The sequence below is a fragment of the Balearica regulorum genome, chromosome Z (assembly GCF_011004875.1).
Source record: "Balearica regulorum gibbericeps isolate bBalReg1 chromosome Z, bBalReg1.pri, whole genome shotgun sequence".
Lineage (NCBI taxonomy): Eukaryota > Metazoa > Chordata > Aves > Gruiformes > Gruidae > Balearica > Balearica regulorum.
Window position 1 is genome coordinate 3,753,988 of NC_046220.1, and position 17,323 is coordinate 3,771,310.

At 37.5% G+C, this 17,323-nt stretch overlaps 2 protein-coding genes across 3 annotated transcripts in view; one reads left to right on the forward strand and one right to left on the reverse strand.

Annotated features, from left to right (window-relative positions):
• Window positions 1-6,635, forward strand: part of LYSMD3 (LysM domain containing 3) — a 9,234-nt gene extending 2,599 nt beyond the window's left edge. For both annotated transcript variants that reach the window (XM_075740965.1, XM_075740966.1), the window contains exon 3: window positions 994-6,635. In XM_075740965.1, the coding sequence (XP_075597080.1) occupies window positions 994-1,599 (606 nt within the window). In that variant the 3' untranslated portion in view covers window positions 1,600-6,635. The remainder of the gene's footprint in view (window positions 1-993) is intronic.
• POLR3G (RNA polymerase III subunit G) overlaps window positions 3,053-17,323 on the reverse strand; it is a 20,065-nt gene continuing 5,794 nt past the window's right edge. Inside the window, exons 5-9 of the mRNA XM_075740968.1 lie at window positions 13,302-13,364; window positions 12,495-12,545; window positions 9,041-9,111; window positions 8,078-8,203; window positions 3,053-7,606 (exon numbers count right to left, since the gene is read on the reverse strand). Of these exons, the coding sequence (XP_075597083.1) occupies window positions 7,520-7,606; window positions 8,078-8,203; window positions 9,041-9,111; window positions 12,495-12,545; window positions 13,302-13,364 (398 nt within the window). The 3' untranslated portion in view covers window positions 3,053-7,519. The remainder of the gene's footprint in view (window positions 7,607-8,077; window positions 8,204-9,040; window positions 9,112-12,494; window positions 12,546-13,301; window positions 13,365-17,323) is intronic.

A 17,323-nucleotide genomic window follows, 5' to 3' on the forward strand; every position in this document is an offset into this window, starting at 1 on the left:
GAATAGAAGCGCTTTTTCATGTTACAAGGCCAGTGCAGGCAGTAGGCACTGATCGCCCCAACTTTTTCTGGCCGCATCTGTGTTGTAAGCAGAGCAGTCAGAGGAACAAGGGTCTCGTTTTCCCTCTGTCACTTCTCCTGAGGTGGTGTCCTCCCAGTGAGGACAGGGAGGATCTGAACTCAGTTACTGCACATCTTAAAATGGGCACAACTCCTGTGTGCTTACCAGGTGTTGGAAGACTGATTTGTAAGTACTTCGTTATGGTAAGGTTTGTGGCTCTGCCCCCTACATTGAGGGAGTTACTGTCTCCAAATGAAGCTGCTAATTCTCCAAGGGCACTTAAATCCTTGCAGACTATTTCATGTTAGCCTTAAAATCTAAACTTAATGAGAGCAAAATGAGATTCATTTTGGGCAAGAATAGGAAAAGGGGAGAGCTGACTTGATGAGGGAAGTTTTAAGTTATGGTTGGCTTCTGCCTTAGCCCCCAGAGGCAGAAAGAGTATCCAAACCATATCTGTGACTAAATGATTTGGAAGCTTGTAATTTTTAATATTTCTCACTCAGAAGTTTTCAATTTCATTAGGAACTCACTGCAGTTTACTTAATTTGAAAACACTGAGGTGACATTGAGTCCCAATTTATTTCACAGAGATAGTTGCTACTGATAGATGAATGTTACATTAAATGAATATATACGCAGGAAGTGACTTCAGTCCTCTTATCTGAAGTGAGGAGGTTTGTTACCTGGTAATGGCCTTCCTGCTTAAACATTGTTCAGATCTGGTCTTTGACCTCTTCTCACTTCATACTGTTTGAATGGGTATGGGTTTAAAAAGCAAAGCAAAACAAAACAAAAAAGCAAAACAAAACAAAGGCCCTGTTATTGTTTCATTAGGGAAGAATTCTATTTCTCAAGGATGTAGTACTCTTAAATTTTAAGAGTTCCGGTTCAATGGGGCTTTGATACTTAAACTGTTGTTTTTATTTTTAGGTTGCAGATATCAAGAGAGTTAACAATCTTATCAATGATCAAGATTTTTTTGCCCTGAGGTCTATCAAAATCCCAGTGAAAAAGTTCAGCGTATTAACCGAAACCCATGTCTCTCCAAAAGGAAGACCAGTCCTTCGGCCTGCTCACTGTTCCCCAGAAGTGCAGGAAATGTCACCTGATAAATTCTCTGCTACCGAGACTGTTGGCAACTTCTTAAAAGAAGTGGATCGAGATATAGAAGAAATAGTGAAGTGTAACAATACAAAGAGAGAGAATCTTAATGAAGTTGTTTCTGCCTTAGCAGCCCAACAGATCTGTTTTGAAACTGATGGTAAAACTAAAAAATGCAAGGATCCTTACTATGGAGCAGATTGGGGTATAGGATGGTGGACAGCCGTGGTGATTATGTTGATTATTGGCATAGTAACTCCAGTTTTTTATCTCCTGTACTATGAAGTTCTAGTGAAAGCAGATGTCAGTCACCATTCTACAATGGAATCTTCCCATTTGTTTGTCACAGCAGCATCGCATCAGAAACAAATAGAAAATGGAATAAATCCAGCGAATATTATAAATGTTGATAATCAAGGAAACCTTCAGCCTTAACAATGGAAAACCACAGGTGGCTGTTATTCATGGACACATAACATAGCATTAGATAAAGGGGAAACCACAGAATGCAAAATGCATCTGGAAGGCAGAGAAAATGCGTACTGATGTGTGACTTGCCTTTATGGGCACTGTTCCAGTAAAGGATATTTCTGTGGATCGTGTAATCTCTGAACATGTCTCAGACAGGCGATTTTAATGCAAGATTGGGATATAAATTAAGGTATAAAGTTGTCTCTGAAGTTTTGCACTTTTTTCTATTTTAATAGGCATATGTTTTTTTAATTAATAATGAGGTGAAAAAATGTAGTTTGAACTAACATGAGGAATCTCACTGTATGTTTTACAGCCCTAAAATGGGCATTTGGGGATATCTAACTTTTAAACGAAGTATTTATAGAATGCATAGCACACTTGACATTTTAATATCACGTTTACAGCTGTCAGTTAAAACTGCTTTCTCATAATTTTATCTTTCTTACAAATTTCTTTTTTTTAAATGCCAATCATTCCATAATTAATTGCCACTATGAAGTTCTTTTTTTTAAAAATTACTTTTATAGAGGCAGTAGCTAATACTTAAGCTGCAATCTTCAAATCTTGTGCCTGTGGTCAACTCATTCTTTAGTACTTTTCAGCACAGGCAGTAGGATAATTTGTTTTCTATGTATGTGATACTGTGATACTCAGCATGGTCCAGTTGAGAGTGTCTTGCTGAAACTTCATATCTTTCTGTGGTATCCTACTGAAAACTGGACTGGATTGCACTTCTCTGGTCAGCTGGGTATAGAATGAGAGGAGTGCAGATGTGTGGCGCCTTGCTGTGACTGCTTCAGTAGTCTTTATTTTAGGCTAGTGGATTTTTTCCCCCCCTCCAGTTAATCTCAATTCAGGACCAACTGATTCTTCAGACAGCAGTCATGAGGGTACTAAGCATGCTAATGGTCGTGTGCCCATGAACCTCAAACACTAACTTTTTCCTGAAATCTCCTGGAACACTTCAGATTAGATTTAATGGCTGCTAGCAAGGAATTTAAATTGCAGCAGAATAGACCAGCTGCAGCTTCAGACTTGTTCTTTACGTTGTAGTGTATTCATCAAGCACTCTGTTCTTGAATGTTTCACTTGGGATTTCATGAACAATCTTGGTTTTCCCTTCTTTCTTCCCTACCTGAAAATGCTACAAGATAAACAAAAAACAATACCTGGAGTCTTCCTACATAAAAAAGGAGGTACTTGTGTACTCAGAATATTTTTAAATAAAAACTGAGATGCTGCCTATAATTTTTCTGTTATATTTGCCTTGTGGAGTAAGATTTCCATTGCCCTGTTCAAGGTACCATTTGTTACCAAAAACCAAGGTAACTGACTTGAATAGGACATGTAAAGAGAGACATGGAAAAATATCACTATCCTTTAAACTACTATTATAAGCTTTCCTTTCAGCGTCTTCACTAAGTATATACAGTATAAAAATTTTGATAAAGTGAATGTTTCTTAAGTATTGGAGGTATTCCAAAGTGCTTTATCAACTTAAATTTTTAAAGTGAAGACTCATGCCTCATTTATTCTTGGGGCACCTATTGCCCCAAGAAGTGGGGCAAATATTCTTCGCTGGCATGCTAAGCGTAACAACATGAATTGGGTAACTTTTAATGTATTATACTGAAATTGAAGCAGTCCAAAGCCTGAAGGGAAATGCTGTACAGGTGGATCTGTGAACTATGATCTGTGGCTCTTGAACCCTTTGATCAAAGTGGTGTCTGTGGAGATGGTGTGACTACTCAAGAATTTCCACACTAGAAGAGGGATTGCAAGCAGGCATGAACTTCACGTTTCATGTAACACTTGCTTTCAGAGATCTTCTTAAATAGTAGTTCTTCCCATTAAAAGAATATGCCAGTAACACAAGCATGAATACCAAAGTACCAGTTCTCACTAAGGCTGTATGAAAAATGGCATTGCAAAATAATTCACAGTGGCTAAAATGATACAGATTCTATGGCTAAAACTTTAAGAGGTGACTTCCTCTACACCAGACAACAGAGCTTTGCATCTTAAGACAAATGTTTTCTGTGTAGGACTGAAACTTGGTACGTAATGTGTCAGGTTTTTGCTGCAAGCTTATTTGCTGGTTTGCTTTTTTCCTGCTTCATTCTGTTCCTGAAACCTCACCAATTTTAGTACTTTATCCTGCCATTACTTATACAATTGTCAAAGAACATGAAATTAGCTATTGTGATCATGCAACATAAGCCTGATTAACTGCATGTACCTGAACTGATGGGTATTAAATTGCCATCGGTACAGAATTGAACTTACTTCAGTTGTGGTTTGACTCAGTCAGGAGGGTCTCCGTCCTGTTGATGTGCAAGTAAAGAGACTGGTGGTTAACTACAGCTTTTTGTCCTGTGGTGGTACAGCTGAATAGTTCTCTAGTGTATCTCAGGCTTTGGGCTTTTACAGTGTTGGAAGGCCTGTGGCTTACGGTCACTGATTCAAGCCCAGTGGGCTTGAGTATTTACCTTAGGGTAAGCAGTCTACAAAAACACAAAGGGATAGCCGTTTCATTGGACTATTATACTCAAACCAAGAGCTTAGCATGTTTTTACTATTTTATTATGTAGCATATTTCATACAGTGTATTTTTAATATAGTGAGTTAACTTTATCAGAAGATACAGGAGGTCTCATGACATATCCGCCTTGAATAAACAGCGTAACTACTCTGTGTGGAACTTAAATCTGATTTAAGTTAACATCTGTAAAGTTAGTCTTTTAGAAACTGACTTGTTTAAAAAAAAACCAAAAAACAACCACAAACAACTGAGTGGTAAATCGTGTTTTGGATTAATTACAACACATTGTTGATCAGGAAGTTGGTTTTAAATTTAAGTGCATATTGCACTGTTGGATGACATAAAATGTAAATGCCTTAAATCTGCTATATTTTGGAGTATGCTGTCACAAATAGTCTTTGTATAACTATCTTATTAAGGCTGAAAATATAACTTTGTAAAATAATCCTGAATGAGGACACAAGTCTTATTTTAAATACTTCTGCTCCTCTGCTTTTAGAAGAACATAAATAATACATATTAAATAAAGATTTTATTTAGACTGCAGTGAAAGTGGTGCATGTAATGTATTCTTAGCTCTATATACTTTGTGTCTTTTACCACAGGAGTCTGCTACTTGTATTTATTTCAGCTAGTTTTTATGTATCCTTGGCCAACAAATATTTTGTTGGCAGCAGCTGCATACAGCATTCACATCTAGCATACCATAACTGCACCCATAATGGTTTATCCTGTGCATGCCTTACAGAACTTGGAAATTTTCTGCATAAAATTCTGAGAACTTGTTAGTCTTGTGAAATGAGGATTAAGACATAGGCATGAAAAGGTAGGGATCAGTGAAGTTCTTCGATAGTGATCTCCCTACACACTGAAAGCAGTGCCTTCTTGTATGAAGTAGCAATGTTCTGCTATGCTATTAAGATAGGTGTTAAATACATGCCTGTCCAAACCCGAAGTTTGCTGAGACCCAAAAAATGGCCTAAGTTTTATCAGCATTATGGTCTTGCAATAAATTATAAGCAATTGGAAAATCAGCTTATAAAAACAGCTGCAAGTGTTACGCCTCTGGAACAGCACAATCTCATTTCATTTCAGAAGTGCCTTGGCACAGAGCTGTATCATTGCAGAACTCAACGCGTTCATAAGTGTTGCCCTCCCTTGCCATTGTTAAAGTAGTCCCAGAGAGTCTACTCTGACTGTGGTTCCCTTTGGAGGACAGATGTGTCCACAGTTCAGCTTTTAAAGGTCTCAAAAAGACCTGACTTAACGGCAGAGTAATATTTCTCAACAGCAGAGAGGCAGTCGTCTCTCCCATTAGCAATATGGTGAAGGAAGAAAGTCATAGGTCCCCAAGAATTTGTGTCTGCTACAGAGTAAGGTACTGTACCTGTTCAGGCCAGCCACAGCTTGTGACCAGACTGTAACTCGGGCAGTAATGCTTTTACAGTGTTGATTCTCTAGTTCTAGTTTGGCAAAAGCCATTTATTTGCATTTCCACATGTAAGAGTCTCCCTGTTTACCTTGCATGGGGGGAACAGCTAGTAGGTATACTTGAGGCAAGCAAATTTAATTTTCAACACGCTTACCTCATTCACAACATCTTCTGTCTTCCTCGTGTATATCACATCCAAGAAACAGGCACCACTGTTCAAGAAACTGCTAGCATGTGTGATGTTAAAAAAAAAATGATCAGACGGAATACATTTCCTATGCAATGCAGCACAATGTTTATTAAATGTTATTTGTATAGGTATGAACACTTCAAAATAAAACTGGTGTACCTCTGAGGTGTGACCTGCATAGCATTTTAACTTCCTTTACATCTGATACGAATTTTATCAGAACACTTGAAAGCTACACGTTAAGGAACAAATTCTTATTGCATACAGAAGTTCATAGAATAATGCAGTACTGTTTTCCAGTCAGCACTGAGGTAAAGTTCTGCTTGACAAAAAGCCAAACTAGCAAGAAAAACTTCCGTAATTTCTTCTGCTGATAAAATAACTGGGTTTGTTTTAAAATTGTTCTTTCATCAGACCTGATAACACCACTAGTTACCAGGAACAGATTTTTTTTTTTAAAAGTGGCGAAAAGAAACCCAAACCCCTGATAAACAGTAATATAATAACACTGATTAACACTGACCAATAATATTTTGTATCATCAAAGGACAATAGGACACCAAGAATGCTGTGTCATTTCCTCAAGTTTCTGATCTCAGGAGTAAATTTTCCACACTTCAGCTGTTGGTTCTTAAATAAAACTAATGTTTCCAAACATGCTGGTTTTGCTATTCTCAGCGTTCTTGTCCTCTTTTCCTAATTAAAATCTCATGCTTCAAAACACTTCACCACATTCTCCTACATTTTTGGGGTTTGTTTTGTATTGAGTTGCTGTCTGTTCAGTTTCTGTCTTGTTTGTTCTGTATGAAAGTAAATAAACGCATTAACAATTACATGGATAGCTATCATCTGCTGTCTCACTTAACAGCTCTGTGAGGTAGGAAAGTTAATATCACCTTAATAGGTGGAGAAACAGGCAAAGGACTGAAATTCCTGTCACTAATCTGTGTGCCACTGGTGAAAACTAGGATTCCATAATTTCTCAATCTTAAATTCTGCCATGTATTCTTTCTAAATTAAATTACCCTTAATTATTACTTATACTGATTCATAGATATAACATTATTAAATATTACAGTCCTTTCTTACCAAATACTAAAAATAATTTCTTTTAACTAGAATAACAGCTCTTCAAAGTACTCTCATTATGTCTACGTTTGTCTGTATTACTAAGATCCTTTCAAGTCAGTTTATATTAAAGTGCTTAGTGGTCAATTATTTTCAGTCACCTGAATTCAGAAGTTACATAAATTCCTTCAGAGAAGTCAGCTGCCAAATATGAGCAGCTTATGTCCATAAAGGCCGTATCTCTCTTTTTGCTGCAGTCATCAAGAACTTAATTATTATTTTCAAGATTTGACTGCTAAAGCATAGAACAGACTAGTGCAAATGCTTAGGCACAATTTCAATTGAAATGCATACATTCTTTTTCTGTGCAGAGGCAATACAATAGCATATAGCTTACTCCATCAGTAGGGATTCCACAGAACCTTAAAAAGGCGCATGTCTGCAAAACATTTGGCAAAAGAACAAAACAAAGAATCCTATATCCTGTTTTACAGCATACTACAATTAAAAAGAATTTTCCAACATTTTTTTGAGAGTGTACTTAAAACCAACCACGCTAAACCGTTAGTTCTGTTGGTACTCAGACTACCTCCAGAATTAGACTTCAAGTAGTATGAGGCTTGAGCAGTATACCACCTAGCAACAATAGCTAATACGTTGCTTCATCCATATTGTCATCACTGCCAGCACCAAAGTCATCTCCATCTTCAAAATACGAAGAAATGTAGTCATTTTCCTAAACAAAAGGGGAAAAAAAATCTCTGTGGAGGAGACAATTTATGAAAGAAACATGCTTTAAACTGTACTTGAGTGCCCATGTTTTGAAACAGTAACAGGAGTTTTTTCTTTCCTTTTTTCTTGGGAAAGAAAAAGGAAAATACTGTAATGAAATTCTGAAATCTGTGAAAGAAGAGGCATCACTGTTTTAGTGATGAAAATGAGTAATTGTATGTATTGGTTGTGGCAAGACACGTTCCTGTTTGCAAGACCTTTTTTCAGAGCTCTTTGGGAGTAACAAATCCAAAACACCCACTTTAATGAACTACAACACAATATAGTGCAACCAGGAAAACTGATGTAATAATAATGCCTTCCACTACAACCCCCCCTCAGCATCAGAGAAGCTAGGGACGTTTCTTTGGCTGATGGCCAACACACTACTCAATGAGTTGTATCTGACTTTGTGTAAATAGGAAAACTATTATACCTCTTCATGCTCTTCTTCATCGTATTCCTCTGGTTCTTCTGCTTCTTCATCATCTTCACCTTCTTTGTCTTTTGTTTGGTCTTTCTCATCTTCAGATTTTTCTTCATCATCCTTTTTTTCCAACTCCTGTCATAAGGCAATATCTCCTTTACAAGGTAATCCCATGTTACAGCAACAGCACATCCTCCATGCTACCAAAATGTTATGCTGCAGTTAACAGCAAGACAACTAGCAAAACAATGCTGTGGAAATGTTTTTTCATCAACATTTAAAACACCATGATGTGAACTGCGAGAACTTCATAAGGACTTATTTGATCAAGTGTTAGCCACTGAAGTCTAAAAAAGTGTGTCTTGTGTTACCATCCACTGTTAAAATAACTGACAGTACAGGGCCATGTGATACTTGATAAAGCAATACCAATACTGTATATAATAATGTATCTGCACCAAACAACTGATGGATCACCAAGAGAAAAAATACAAGACTCTTTCACCTTTAAGCTTCCCATTCCCACATCATGGGTAGTCATCTCCAAACTGAGGTCACTTTCTTGCCAAGTTTCTTTTTCTGTATATATCTTCCCTCTCAACTTACTGTTTAATTTCCAACATCAGTAGATTGGCGAAACAGCAGTAGATTTAAAAGCTCTGGCACCAATTCCTCCTTCAGTAAGCTCTAACAGTAGCTCTGCTGTTCACTATTAGGCTATATCACTACCTAGTGAAGAACTGGTTGTTGTGTTCAAACTGGAGCAAAGGAAATATCTTCTGCACAGCCAGGCTCATCCTTATCCTCTCCCTTGTGCCACCACTCCGCAGAACAGTGGTTTGTCACAGTAACGAGACAAGGCCAGAAAAAGGCTGCTCTAGTTATTCTATTTGTACCAAAAAACATACTAAATGTTTCATTTTCCTTCAGCAATTTCTAGTGTACAATTTAGAAAGACTATGCATGTCTTACCTCAATTTTTTTCAACACATCCAGATTACTTTTAGGCTCAGAGCTTTTTGCCTTTTTTGGTTTTGCACCTGCTGAAATAAAACACATCACTATTATTTTTGTAATATGGAAGAACACAAATTCGCGTTACACTTGCTCTTAAGAGCTTACATCTTGAGTAATGTCATATCATGGAAATCCGATACCATCTGTATTAAAATTACTTTAGACTTTGAGCACATCATTCATGGAGGTGTAAATGCCCAATTTATGTAAGTGATGCCTATAGGGCCTGTCTGAAATTCACTTCACAAAATACTTTTCACTTACATACTCACGGTATGTTAATGAAACTAGAACAAAATCTAAATTGTTATTTTTCATCATCTTGGAAAGATAAAAACTCATTAATGTTATTAATTTATGCAACACATTAATGACAGCTTCAGATAGATAGACAAAAAAAGGCAGATATAGCAGAGTTTGTTAGCTCCAACACAGTAGGCATGGTTACTGCAGCTAGATGGCCCTTGGGCCACAGTTTGCTCTCATCTAACGAGTCCACAGTGTGTATCTTCAACTAATCCCTCAATTCATGAACACTATCTTTATCAATTGACTCCCTACAATCCAACCTCATCATGCTACTTAAATATATGGTGGAGCGAAGGTAAAAAATAGCATTCCTTATACCCAGGTAAGAGCTACCTGAATCACAGCACCCTAAACTAAGGTTCCCCAATTCCAGGAGTGTAGTTTGACCAGCAGATGAGGAGGAACAAAGAGCTCTGGAGTAACAGAAGTTACAGCATTTAGAGAGCTCTGTGAGATGACCCGTTTCCACAGGGCAACTGTCTTTCAACTCTTGTGCTATATCTAGCACGATCACATAAAACTTAGAGCACAGGGCTGTACCTAACACAGATGAGCTCTTCTCAGCAGGGTAAAACTGCCTGCATAAAATGCCGTAGTGGTGTAGCTACATAGCTTCTGATGGACAAGGTAGCTTCAGACAAGCTAGCTTACGTAACTTGCACCTACGCACTTAGGTTGCACTAAGCGGTATCAGAAAGAAAAATAGCATGCATTGATGAAGGGGATACCTTTTCTGAAGCAGACAGTAACCCAATGCAGTTATGTATTTTATCTGGCTAATACTTAAGGAAGCAGAACACTAAGAGCTGCTAAGAAGACAGCTGTATTTTGTCAAAAGCATTTGTCATAAATAACATTCAGTTCATTTCAGTGTTTTGCCTAGGAAGGGATTACGTGACAAAAGCACTGGACAGAGCTGAAGGGAGTCAAGCTGTTCTGTAATAACATATGAACAGTGTCAAAGCAAACACATCCAGAATGAAGTAGGCTTTTACAGAAAACAAGTGGAAAGTGCAACACAAAATTATCATTTCTGCACAAACCACTGCAGGCTTTTAGAGATAATGTCTATAGAACAAACAGCCTGGAAATGAAAACAGACATGCAAGATCTTCTGCTTAAATGCTGGGTGTCTTTGGAATCTACCATAAAATTACAGAGACACCGACCCATTGTCACTAGAACTTCAAGCAAAACAGCTCCTTACATCCATGTAGCTTAGAGGTGCAATAGAATACAATCTAATCTTCCAAATATCTGTTCTAGCAGTACTCGGGCTTAAATGCATACATCTGATTGCTACATACATATGCATATAGCTGGCCTACAAGAGCTGAAACCCACCAACGGTTTGGGGTTTTTTTTGGTTTTTGTTTGTTTTTTGTGTCATGCCCTGTTGGTATCTAGGATACTGTGGTCCACAGCCCAGGTAAGTGTTGGAGAGATGTAGAATTCTACCCAAAGTTTTGTCACTAAGAAGGCAGGCGGTCATATCTTGGGTTAAAACATTTGGGGAAATGAGAAAGGGGTAGGGAGATGTGTGTAAAAATGAAGTCGTCCCTGTACATGTAACTGTGTAGTGATCACAAAACCACTCCTGCGATCTACAACAGTAGAATGGTACGAAGCCTCTTTGATTTTTTTGGTGCAGATTCACTTGACTCCCTCACCTTTGTTCCACTCAGTTATAAAGTGTCACCTAAGATAGCTGTCCTCAAAATACAACAAGGATATGTACCAGAAGGGCTAATGTGTCCCTGATCAGCTATTTACAAACCTCTGGAATCACATGACTTTTGTATTGGCCTCTGTATCTTCAGGATTCCCCCAAAAAAATAAACCATGATTTTTGCCTTTAGAGAAACCTATTTTTTTTATTCCAATCAAATTCTGATGGTCAGCTGATCTTTGCCATCACAACAATTAAGAAAATGTACTTTTAAGAGCAAATAGAGAAACTGGTACAAAAGAAAGAGGAAAAATCCCCACAGTAAGCAGTGATTCTCTATTTATGATAATCACATTATTGTAACAAGGAATAATAAATCAGCATTTATGAATTCATTGGATTTTACAGAGCTAATTATTGCATATAGGCTTATAAAAGCCAATGCAGCTCGTTCTTTCGGGGAAAAAAAAAAAAAGGTAGGTGTGTACTGGTTTAATCTTTAGAGATTTTGCAAATAAGTGTTTAATTTTCAGTTGAATCTTGCAGTCTACCGGTAGTACCATGGTTCTCAATGACACTCTTAAAAGGAACAAAGCTTCTAGCTGAGGCAGACTCCATGACTACTGCACATTCCCTTTTTTCTGTTTTATCCTTGAACTGAAAAATGACACATGAAGGACTTGGACAAAGTGAACAAGAAAGTAAACAACTGTATGTAACAGACAGCTAGATACAGGAGGCCAAGTGTTATTTCACATCAACAGAGCAACAGACTTCTACAGAGAACTTAAAATAACAGTCATGCATACTAGAAAACACTTTGAAAAACAAATACACGTATGATGCTGTGTAATAAAGTTTTTTTTCCTGTAAGAATAACCAATACCAGCTCCAACTGCTGTTGAAGGATCTGGTTCACAATTCTGCAGAAGAAAGCTGAAAATAAACAAAAAAAGTAAAACCAGGGAAAATAGAAAATAACCTACATTAAATCACATATAAAAGGCTTAAAAAAATGCAAAAGTCAACCAAATCATGAACAAGATAATTGAGAAACCTAAAATATAAAGGAAATCTGAACAGCCAGCTATTCAGTGAATAGAATGATGAGTGTTAACTAAAGATACAAACTTTCAAAACAAAAAGTTTTGTGGGTTTTTTTAATCTTTCACTGTTACATATCTCATATGTTAATATGGTATATCAATATGAAAGGCAGGAAAAGATGATAAATCTGTTCCAGTGAGTTAAAACATACTACAGAAGCAAAGACAGGCAGACTAGTGAATTCATGAGAAAAAATCTGCCAAAAGCCCTGATTATTCAGACTAATTAATATTTCTACCATTTTTTCCCCCTAACCAGCTCCAGTATGTCTTCTATCACTCAACTAGTGTGTACGAAAATGCTTCTTAAAAACAGATAATATACCTTTTCTGGTCTTTTTCTTTGGCTTCATCTCTCTTGGCAGTCTTCTCCAGTCTGTACAGAAAAGAGCTTTAATATATATGAATGGTGATTTACAGCAGTAATCCTCCCCCTGCCACCCACCAAGGAAAGGTAGGGGCCGCTGTTGTGCTTGATCCTAGTTACATGTGTGTGCCTAAAAGTTTTAGCACACAACAATTTTATGGAATTCTAGCTGTACTTTAAATTGAGGAACTAGAGCAAGGAATGGCATTTCACTCACTAAATGACAACTGTTATCTGCCCCAAAGAGACAAAAGTCAGCCCTTCCAGTGGCCCACATGGCCTTCAATTTACATTCTGTAATTAAGTTTGCAGTAGTGAGCTACACAGATATGGCAGTTGAAGCTTAATGTTATAAAACCCAGCTACCTGTGACTGTTCACAAAATCAGGCCGTTGTATATTTAGTTACATCAATGTTTGCTCCCAGTTCAAAACTAGTATCTGCATGGTGAGTAAGGGGAGAATGAAAGCTAGAGTGAGAACTAAAGCTTGCATTTTCACTACAAATCAATTGTTTCAACTGATGAAAGTAAATAAATAAAATCAGGGGGTTTTGGGGTTTGGGTGGGGTTTTTTTTTTTGACAAAACGATACTTTGCCTTGATCTGGAAACACGCAAAGGTCATAACCCTCAACAAAGAATACATGAATTGGTAAGGATTTGCGTACTTTTTCATTGCTTGAAAAAAAATAAATCAAACATTTAAAGGAGAAGAACATTTCACAAGTTAATAAAGAATTAGCCTTTGATAATCTCAGATGTTACCTGGGGTCCATGCTGCATGCTCCTTTTCATTGTCCTGGTACTTTTTACTGTACCTCTCAATTACTATAAAGAAGGATACAAAGATTTATTGAATTAAATTAAATAAAAAGGCAATCCAGACACTGTCCTTCATATTTTCCTGTAACTCAGCATACAGTGTGTTTTTTAATCCCACATTGAACACTTTTTTGTGCTGTTGTCAAACACTTAAAAAACAGTTTAATGTCACTACTTTGAATAGTTCTCATGACAATTCCCAGAACTAATCATTTGCTAAGTACTTGCAAGACCTGAATTTTATATCTCTCAAAAAAAAGGCAAAAATCTTGAATATTGTTTTGCATTTTTGGGGTATCAATCAAAACACTCCCCCAAAAAAACCCTCCAAAATTATTATAATTTATACTTCTATCCTTGGAAAGCATGAAAACATAAAACGCAGATATAGTCATGGAAACTAGGTTGAAACATCAAATGAACACTTCTACTGTTCAACAGTTTCACAAGCAAACCTTTGCTACAAACCGACTGTGACATTTATCACCACTGTGCTAATCATAAAGAGTATCCAGAATTCCCAGGTGTCAGAAGGCCGTGTCGCAGACTGATCATGATCAACTCCCAAGACTTTAAGTACTTCTGCAATGGCAAAGCTTTGCAGTGCAACAGAGATGTCGCCTAGACAGCAGCAACACATTTTAGGCCATTTAACCTCTTTCCAGGCACAAGAACTACACTGAGAAATGCACTGTAAATAATACAGTAGTTATACACTGTAAGTACATCCATTTATACTGCAAAAAAACCTCTTGTACAATCCCTAATGACAAAAGCAATATCAAAACTGAAGTATTTTTAAATCAGTCCCATTTTTCATACCAAATTACCATGCCCAATTGCAAAATCTGCTTAATGCAAAATTACCGATTCTGATTGCACTAATAATTCACTACTCAAACAGTGATAATTTTTGTGGGTATTGTACAGAAAATGGTCACAAAGACAGCCTGTGACCTTTGCAGTCCAAGACTTCTAACATACTCACCAGAGAAAAGGAGAGGAGAAGGAAGACATCAGAAATGAAGCTCAATTTTACACTTAGTTATGATGATGGCAAGCAGAAGACCTACTTAAAACTGTGCAACAAAGAGTTCACATTTAAAATGACAGTGTCCCAAGGGGCATTTAATGTAGATGGCCTTCACAGATGCTTTAGGAAACTGTCAGAACAGAGAAGGAAAGAAACTAGTAGTTTTGATTTCAGCTCGATACTCTTTAGTGAAGAATTAATTGCTGATCTCATCAGTAAAAAAGTACATCTGACTGACTCTCACCACTCACAGCTAATGAATTAATTCTAAACCACTGCCAAGGTGACAGTCACTCAGTCATAGCAGATATACCTACAGGGAAAATATGAATGATTCACGGATTATGAAGTGAGGAAAATAGAGAACTTACTATAGAATCTGCCTGCTACTCAAATGAGTGTTGAAACGAATGATGAAAATCTATTCTATATGGCACATTAACCCATCAAAATTGCCAGGTAGTATTAGATGTGGCTTTAATTTACTACCTGAATAATGAAAGATAGCTATGTCCTAATTAATTAAAATGTTTCCATTCTTACACTTCAAAGGACCATTTGGCTCACAGATGTTGTGCCGAGGGTTAAATACAATCCATTTCCACTTTTAGCAAAGCCAATTTAAGAAGTTCCTGCCCACAGTCCCTCTCCTGCCTCACTCTTAGTCCTACCAGATGTTCTGATGAAATACAGAAGAGCAAAGGGCTGTAAACCAGATAACAGAAAAGATCAGTTAAAAATAATCTACCCTGGGGGAAGAAAGCAATTTTCTTGAAGCTAGGCCACTTCTGCAACATAATGCAGTCCCAGAGACAACTGCATATTGTCACCGAGATGAAAGCAGGCTTTTGAAGCTGCAGACCACCGCTGATGTGATTATACCCCATCCCTCAGATGAGGCATTTGTGTACTACTAAAGTTCAGCAAAAAGTTACCTCAAGTTACCAACTTACCCCTGGGGAGATGAGGAGAACATTTGAAACATTATTTGAATCTATAAGTGGCTGTCTACCTGATTTCCCTGCAACTGCCATTTTTTGGTGAAGTAATTGCTTTCAAAGCTGGCAGTTCTACTAAGAAGCACACTCAGTAGCAGAAAAGAGATCTCCGTAAGAAGGCTGCAGAAACAAAGACTATTTTGAGGTGAACAGTGAGAATGATCACGTGAAGCAAAGTTGGAAAAGAGACAATACATTCTCATAAAGTGGCTGGTTCCTTGGAAATAACCCTGAAGGGCTCTCAGGCATAGCAGTTTCCTTTTTTGTGCCTCAAACGGAAATAGCAAACTTCAAGCCTGACAAAGATCAAGAGCACGGCAAGCTTCTGATGAGATGAGAATCCAAAGAGATAGAAATTTGTTTACTCAGAAGATGAAAGAGGAGATGCGATAAAAGACTGATTTGGAATTCTTCTGCCATTCCAAAAGGATCTGGAAATGAAGATCAGATCTGTTCTCCTTGCCTTGTAACCAAGGTTTTACCTGGCCGCACCATCAGGGTCCACCCTGGGCTGTGCTTGTGCTGCACTACAGCTGCCTGCTGCGTCCTGGTGACTGCTGGGCTCCAGCTGCAGGTCAGAGGAAATACTCTGCCTTTTGTGAGCCACAACGTCTGGTTGGCAGTGTGTTCACTGCTCGTACTGCAGAGTGCTGCTCCATTTTAAACAGTGCTTTAGTACAAGAACAAGTGGACAATCAGTAAGGTGTGTTAATTGGTGTTACAGTCAAAGGCTAATTAAAAAAAAAAAAATTAATTGCACGCAGTCTCAGAAATCTCTAGAATTCACCACTACACCACGAACAAAAGTTACCAAAAATTCAGAGGGGACTGGACTATGTGCTTGTATCCTGTTGACATCATGAATATTCAGCCAGAAAATATTCTGATGGTTTTGGGGTGGAAATTAAACCTCACATTTTAGAGTTCAAGTCAGCTCTCATAATTCAAAATCAGCACAAGATAGCAAGGAAAAGATTATCCAGTGTTTGGCCACTTTGGATTTCTTAAACATTTTTATAAAGCTTTTTAGTGACTGCCTTTTGCATTGACTGGGCCTACGGTCTGACACATAATGTGTTGCATTTCCTGTTTTCTTGTAACAGCACTTGCCATTTATACCATTCAGAACAAGCACTCAGGAGGATGATAGAACTAGACAAAAATCACAAACAGAAACAAGCACTCCTCACAGTAATAACCTCCTGTGGCTGCTGGATTTACAATACCCCCACAGCAAGGTAAACAGACATTAAAGTCTTCCTACCCTGTTCCCCTTCCCTTCCTTCCCACTAGCTCAGTTTTCTGACCAGGAAGCTTGGATTTAACAGTATAGTGATGTATGACTGGATGTAAAGTATCGCAGAGCATTTATTATTATCGAACAATAACAAAGTGGTTAATTTTTAATTACATATAAGTAAAAGTCTTTCTTAGGTCAAGTAGAATAAGATCGAGCTTTGGCTTCTAATCCACCTCTGCTTCTGATGCAAACCACAGTAAATCACTTGTCCTCATCTCAATCTTCATATTTCAGGTGACTTGTCAGTAATACTTACTGATTCTTCCTGAATGGACTTAGGGGGAAAAAAATAGTATCTTTTAGAATGCCTAGCTATTAAATATAGCATTGATCATTTTAAGTATGTCTTTACACAATTAAAATGGAAGCTCAATTTCAACAGTAGTAGCAGATTTCTTTACTCCAATGCAAAATTTTTAGGGTATTTTAACATGTACAAATGCCTATTTCACTTGAATTGGTTAGCATATAATTGAAAAGACTGCGTATAGTTGGTCTAAATATTTCTTACTGTATACCAAACGGAATAGATGTTTGATACCACTCTTTTTCATGCAGTAGTTGCTTTCCAGTTACAACACTTGTAGGTGTGACCTACAACTTCAATGATTGTAAAAGCAGAAAAATTTCCTAT